Here is a 7,382-nt window from a genome sequence, read left to right as displayed (position 1 = left end):
GGGTTTTTCTATCGGGATATAATAGGCAGAATCGAGTTGTCTCATACCTTCTGAAATATATTGATCTCTGTCCATTACAATAATTGTGTTGCTTTTGTCCGCTTTTTTAAATACAATCCCAAGATTATATTCGTTAATGACAACAATGCTTCCCTCTCATGTTTAGTGAGATTGTCTTCAAAAAGTTTGATCGGCATTGATGTTAATTCAAGGTTAGTCTTATCGATATACTTTTCTAATGCATCACATGTGTGCTCTGGTATGTAACCTGAGCGCTGTCTAAACCAAGATTATTTGTTAATGGGACCAATACGTACCTCTCATGTTTAGTTAGATTGTTTTCAAAACGTTTGATTGGTATTGATGTTAATTCGAGTTTTTAAATTAGTCTTATCGATATACTTTTCTAATGAATCACATGTGTGCTCTGGTATGTAACCTGAGCGCTGTCTAAAGGGGTGCAGTAAACTGTCAATGGAACTGCTGAACGTATATTTGCATCTTAATTTTCGTGCAAATTCGTCAAAATTTCTTTGGACTTGGTACATGTATAAAGTTTTAGTCCTTTACTTGGAACAGATTGTTCAGCACATGTCAAACAATGTTTTGACAAGTTTAAAAGTTGCATTTCAGTTTTCTTTAAATTTTTTAGCTGCAAATTACGAGCAGAGATATATCGTACCTGTAAAAGAGCATTTTTGTGGCTGCAAGTTAGGGCAGAGATGGATCGTACTCGTAAAAGAGCTTTTTTTGGATTCCTTTTTTCTATTAAAACGTCTACCCATTTTGTCGGTAACGTTGATACATGTAAAACGTTAATGAAAGAAAAAAAGTTAACATCAATGCCAATTTATACATAGCGCAAGGGCAAACTATGACACGCCTACAATGGTTTAAAACAAAGATGATTGGTTGAGCAAATACACAGTTTCAATAATGTTAGACAACAGTGTAGAAAGCCATTATCATAAATAAATATAACATAAAAATGTGTTCAATGAAGAGTCCATCAAAACAAATGTATATTTTGATATACTTCAAGTTCCTTGAATGATAATTTGTTAAACCTTTGTAGCATATTTGCTTTTAGTAGACTCTCATTATTATATTGGCTTTATATCTCTGTCAAGACCCACCTCTTTTTGGGAATGTTTGGTTTTACCGGAAATCACACCTAGTGACTCACAATGGCAAGGTCTTGGATGACAGAGATTTCCTGTGTAATGTTATGGGAAGCACGAAGTAATCAATTGCCATAGAAGTGGGAAATTGAGAAATTATTTTGACCAAACGAGCTTCGTGGGCAATAGCAAGTCCCAATCAAATTTCGAAATGCCGCTCGCGTTCAAGGAAGTCAATACACTGACAGATGCCGAATCACAAGTGCCTAAAAACTGATGGCATCCTTGTGCTATTAATACATGTACCGCCGAAACACTCTTAACTAGCTGTGACATAAAAGCAATTGACCAAATGCTTCATTAAGAGTGTCGGTTTCTAATAAGTTTAAGACAAGTCTTGATGTTAGGATACCGTCGTTTTTTGCAAAGTTTATACCGTTAGATCCTTCTTTGTCCTTAAATTTGATATTATCTGTATAAATTAATAAGAATTAGAATTTTGATATTTTCTTTTAAAAATTGTTTTTAAGACAAAAATTACAAACTTTAAATCTTACGATATGTTTTATATAATAGTGCTATGTGTTATGTGTGACTTTTGTAAAACTTTCAACAAAATAATTTTGAAGACTTCTTAAAGCGTTCTTTATGAGTTTCAATTCCCGAAATAACCGCCGTTAGTTCTCCACATCAAATGACAGTCCAAGCCATTAAGTTAACTATATTCTATCTCAAGATGTTTTTGCAGCACAATGTTTTTTAAGAATACAAATACACGTGAAAGAGAAGCAGCTGCAATTGATGTGAGAGAAAATATTCAAGATAATTTCATTCACTCATTATCATTTTCACTCGTTAAAAGTCACAGATAAAAAAAACTGATTTCTTGCAGAAATTTATAATACGGAATGCCGACATCTTTTCTTCAATTCTAAGTCATTCGGAGCACCTCTTAAACCTTTTTCCGTTATCATCAGTAAGTTGCTATACGAAATGCTAGGAGGGGGGAACGTTTCATAAAAGAACTCTTGGAAATAGTCCATACTTTTGAATGAAAATCGTTTGCAAAAATTGAATTGAAAATATCCTTATACAAAATATATTTATATACAATTTATTTTTTAATGAGTTTTGAAGATAAGGTTTAAAAGGTTACTATCTAAATAAAAAATGCTGTTTTCATCATTCTAGATTGTTACGACACATCAACATGGTCATACACAACACTAAAAGCTACAACGCCCACGCAAACGAAAATTCCAACGATACCAGTAACATCTACAACACTGACAACCACACCTAAAACGTCATCTAAAACCACATCTACTCCACCGCCACCTACAATAGGGAAAACCACACCTAATACATCACCAATGACCACATTGAAACCAGCACCACCTACAATTCCGAAAACCACATTTATAACATCTCCAAAAGACCACATCGACTCCAGCGCCACCTACAATACCGACCACCATACCTAATACATCATCAATGACCACATAGATACCAGCGCCACCTACAATACCGAAAATAACACCTAAAACATCACCAAAGACCACATCGATACCAGCGCCACCGACAATACCAAAAACCACACCTAATACGTCACCTAAAGCCACATCGACACCAGCCCCACCTACAATACCAAAAACTACATCTAAAACATCACCAAAGACCACATCGACACCAGTACCACCTACAATACCGACAACCACACCCAAAACATCACCGAAGACCATATCGACACCAGCACCACATTCAATACCGACCACAACACCTAAAACATCACCGAAGACCACATCGACACCAGCGCCACCTACAATATCGACAACCACACCCAAAACGTCCCAAGAAACCACAGAGTCCCAAAGAAGTGCACTACAAGAAAACAGGAGTCCTGAGTTAAAGCAAGGCAAGATAATAATTATTGGAGTTAGTGTATCTTTAATTAGTATGGTAATCATTATCATTGTCATCGGCGTAATGGTCAATATATGCAAAACAAAGGTACATGTAGCATCTTCATCGTCCTACTGATTTCCACTGTTGAATTTGAGATATATTTAATTGCAATTTTGAAAGAAAAATATAATTTTAAAACGGTACATCTATAAAACAAACTTTTAAAAAGACAAAAATATTTATGTTTCTTTCTTTAATATGGTTAACAAAGGATTATTAGACCTGTGCATATTTAAATACGTTAAGGTATTAAATGTATCAGGATAAAATGACTCTTCAAAATATGTGAGATGCAAAATGTGCGGCCTTTTATGTGTTGTTAGTCATGTAATTCTGGTTGATTCACTATCATTTCTCTGTAGCCTTATATATTTATCTTTTTAAAAATGATTCATAATTGTTAAATATGCCTTCACTATACATTTAATACCTTAATGTAATGTTTTCCGATGTTTTGTGTATACTTGAATGTGACTTTTTGTATTATAACTATACCTCTTTAATTCATTATATTTTTTCTAACATTATTGGTATAAATCGCGGGTTTATTCTTCAGAATACACAATAATTGGCCTACTTATATTTATTTTAACATCATCATATTCTTCATGTACTAGCTTGCTTTGTATTTTTTTAAAGTTTTGTTGTTAGTTTAATATGTTTTGTAAGTAAAGTTTGTTTCTATTCCAAGCAATCTGTTTCATTGTTTCGTGTCCTTACAAAGGGACTAGTGTCCCTAATTTTGAATGTTTGTTTCGTTAACTATTTATAGTGCTTTTAACACAATAATCATCAATACAGTTATAGCCTTTCTATCTCTATTAAAAACATTTTGAAACTAAAATTAGTCCTTATTTGGTACCCATTTCTATTTCTATAAAAAAACACGTTGTAACTAGAATTAGTCCTCATTTGGTAAATATTATTATTTCTAATCAAATCATTTTTGGAAATATTTGTTTTTTAAATTAATAAAAATTTGATTTTCTTTTTTTTACCAGAGATTAGACTCATTTAAAACAACGAATTGAAGATATGTAAACATGTAACCGTAGATAAGTTAATTACTTAAAATAATATTTCTGTTTAATTGAATACTTTGTAAGAAAATATATGAACATTTCTTTTGTTATTTTGTTAATTCTATATATCTATCTTCAGTATTAGTCTTGCAAACAAGATCATAAACAGTAATGCGTATGTAATATTGTACAGTTTGTACTTTTAAAATTCGTGAATTACAAGTGTAATGAAATATTGACCACCAATAATCCGTGCATTGTAAACTTTTCGGAGCCGATGTGTTTAATAATTGATTTAAATTTTTTTGACGCTTATTTGTTTACAAGCCAGATTTGAAATCTCGTACACAAATATTATCGCCGACACAATGTTTTGACTTCATGTCTGAATTTGTTATCAACGATGAAATAGATGAAAGGATTTAACATTCCATTCAACGTAAAAATGTCAGGAAAGTATACATTGAAGATATCTTGATTCTTTGAAATTTTATCCTCAGGACGGAGGTACCTGGATACTGCTAAGATAATCTCGTTCATAAACATCGCTTGAATGCTGATTATCAGCAAGGCTGTAATGATGCAGAAAGTCACGGCTATTCTAACTGCCTTTGATTCGTCACTCGTCTTTTTCTTTGTTGACATTTCTCTGGATGCAATAGTCATTGTGATGGCTGGTAATTTTATTTCATTATCGACATTATTACCATCTTCGCATGAAAGGGAGGTTTCTGCTTTCTCTGGCTTTGTTTTACATGTAAAACCCATTCTCTTCCTAAGTTGAGATTGACGAAAAATAACTGCTCTTACTTTCAACTGTATAACTATGATTGAGATGACAACAGCAAGAGACACTGTGTTCAGTGATCCAAAATACAGAATCGGGAATATGGTTCCATCCAATCTCTTTAACACACAGCATCTAGAAGCGTTGATATTTTCGATTTTGAATTCTCTTTTGCCGAAAATGAAAATTGTTGGGATGTTAAAAATAGCACTGATAATAATTGCAATAACACAGAATCTAACACACTGTGCAATTGTGAATTGAGTTTGAAATGGAGTGCATATTTTCTTGTAGCGTTCAACGGCTATAAACAGTACCATGAATACTGTTCCCATGCCAACAGAATGCCCGACGTAGTTTAAAACCTGACAAGCGACTGATGTCCCACCGTGATACACGCGCTGTATTCGGAATTGTTCTTTCATCCCAAAAACAATCCCACTCCCCATGTCAAATGAGGCTAATAATAGCACAAAGAAGCGGTAGTTGGATTTCTTGTATTTGGTGCGGAAAATGTGAAGCACAGCCGAATTACCTATAATGCACACCATGTTAAAGAATATGGAGAATGCACTCAGTGGCGCCCTTTCGATACGGCCTGTGGTTATTGGATTCATTTTGTACACGTAGTCACTGAAGCATAGCGTAGCCCAATGTATCTGCAATATGAAACAAACATACTAAAATACTATTATTTTCTTAATTTCTTATATAACTCTTTCAGAAGTCCTTATCGTACATGTCACCCCTGCTTTCCTTTTTTTCAACTTCAACAATTATTTTTATTCAAATACTTTTAAATAATAATGTTGATATGGTTAGACCTAGTTCGTTAAAAAGGAATAATTATAGGTTAAACAGTCATACGATCGAATCTCGTTCACTGAAAATGACGAACTATATATTGAATGAAAAATTGGACTTGTCTTTTATTAGCTTAGTTCAGCTGAAAGTCCAAGTGAGCTATTCTGATCACATTATGTCCGTCGTTCGTCTGTTCGTCCGTCTGTCTGTCCGTCTGTAAACTTTTTTTTTACATTTTGAACTTCTTCTCTAAATCTGCTTGACTAATTTCAACCAAATTTGGCACAAAGCATCCTAATGGGGAGGCAAATATAAATTGAAGAAATGAAAGACCGATCTTTATTCAAAGCGGAGAAAACCTCGAAACAGAAAAGTGGGTGCATTTTTAAAAATCTTCTTCTCAAGAAGTACTGAGTCAAATTCAACGTAATTTAGCATAAACAATCCTTATGAAAAGGAAAATATAAATTGCAAATATTATGGGCTTATTCTGTTTCAAATCTGAGATATTACGAAAATAATAATAAAGGAAATGTGTGTTTCAATCAGTTTATAGCTTCGGATTCGGTATTCCATACGAGTCTTGGTAAAATGGGTTTGCAAACCCGGGCCGGGACAAAATAAAAGCCAGGGCATATCAAGATTTGTCATTGTTCAATAATAATTAACCAATGTAATTGAAATTTTCAGGATATGTTACAGACCGGTATAATTGTATTCGCTGTAAAAATCAATTGACAACAATGCGTATTTTGGAATTTATTGACGATTGTTGATTTCCAAGTTGGTAAAATATGTAGACAAACCCGGGTCGACATTTGACGAGTTTGTAGACTTATTTAAGAAAAAAAACTTACTACTTCATGTTTTATACCATACTTCTAAAAGGAGGTTCTTTGTTTAAAGCCGCCATGACGTATGATAAACGGGTCGATCTGACAAAGAATCTTTGAAACCTACAAAATACGAGGGTCAATCAAAAAATACGAAGGCGTTTGTCATAACTATGTAACTAAACGTCATATCATTACTAAATTTGGTAGGCATCATTGGGCAATGGTTTCAAACAGTCTTCCTTAGAATTGACTTAAAAACATTGACGCTACCGGACCTTACCGCGCAACGAGCATTACAAACAGAATGGATGGTGCCAAAAAATAATTAAACAATTATTTGCAAGTTGGTGTTTAACTGAAATACATTTGTTGGGGGTGGTGGTAATTGTATCTTGAATATCAAACAGTCCGAAATAATAGAATTTCTGTAAATATTTGGTAAAACAATAAATAACATCAGACGACGTTCAGGGTTATCCTTATTTTGAACTATGAGATACACGGTTAAAAAATGAAAACTTTGAAAAACTAACTTATGATTCTAGAATAAATGTACGTAAATGAGATTTAAATGGTACAGTGCCGTTTAATTTTGTAAAATGAAAGGCAAAAGATACCAAAAGTGATATAAAGGTGGGGTATATTTATAAACTGTACGTCTTTAATCTTGACGTGATGTATTGAACGTTACCGTGCGCCGTGGTGACAAAACATGTTGTTTTTAAAAAAAGGTAACAAAAATGCCGTTTCATCAATTGGACTAAAACTTCACATATTAGTAAAATAAGTGTTGGTGCACAGATTAATCTGGTAGATTTTACTTTTTTGAAAAATATATGATAGACAG

The 7,382-nt window shown here is 33.3% G+C and overlaps 1 protein-coding gene across 1 annotated transcript; it reads right to left on the bottom strand.

The window, feature by feature from the left end:
- Positions 1–4,234: 4,234 nt before the first annotated feature.
- Positions 4,235–6,644, bottom strand: LOC128171163 (neuropeptide S receptor-like). Its single transcript, XM_052836897.1, has 2 exons — positions 6,557–6,644; positions 4,235–5,554 (listed from the first exon to the last, which is right to left on the bottom strand). Exon 2 carries the CDS (start codon positions 5,510–5,512, stop codon positions 4,463–4,465), a length of 1,050 nt encoding a protein of 349 aa, XP_052692857.1. The 5' UTR covers positions 5,513–5,554; positions 6,557–6,644; the 3' UTR covers positions 4,235–4,462.
- Positions 6,645–7,382: the final 738 nt, after the last annotated feature.

The sequence above is a fragment of the Crassostrea angulata genome, chromosome 2 (genome assembly GCF_025612915.1).
Source record: "Crassostrea angulata isolate pt1a10 chromosome 2, ASM2561291v2, whole genome shotgun sequence".
NCBI lineage: Eukaryota > Metazoa > Mollusca > Bivalvia > Ostreida > Ostreidae > Magallana > Magallana angulata.
This window is presented reverse-complemented; position numbering and strand designations above follow the sequence as displayed.

What these genes read in the sequence shown, in the direction of transcription:
- LOC128171163 (XM_052836897.1), bottom strand. Translation starts at nt 5,512, where the DNA reads ATGAATCCAATAACCACAGGCCGTATCGAAAGGGCGCCACTGAGTGCA.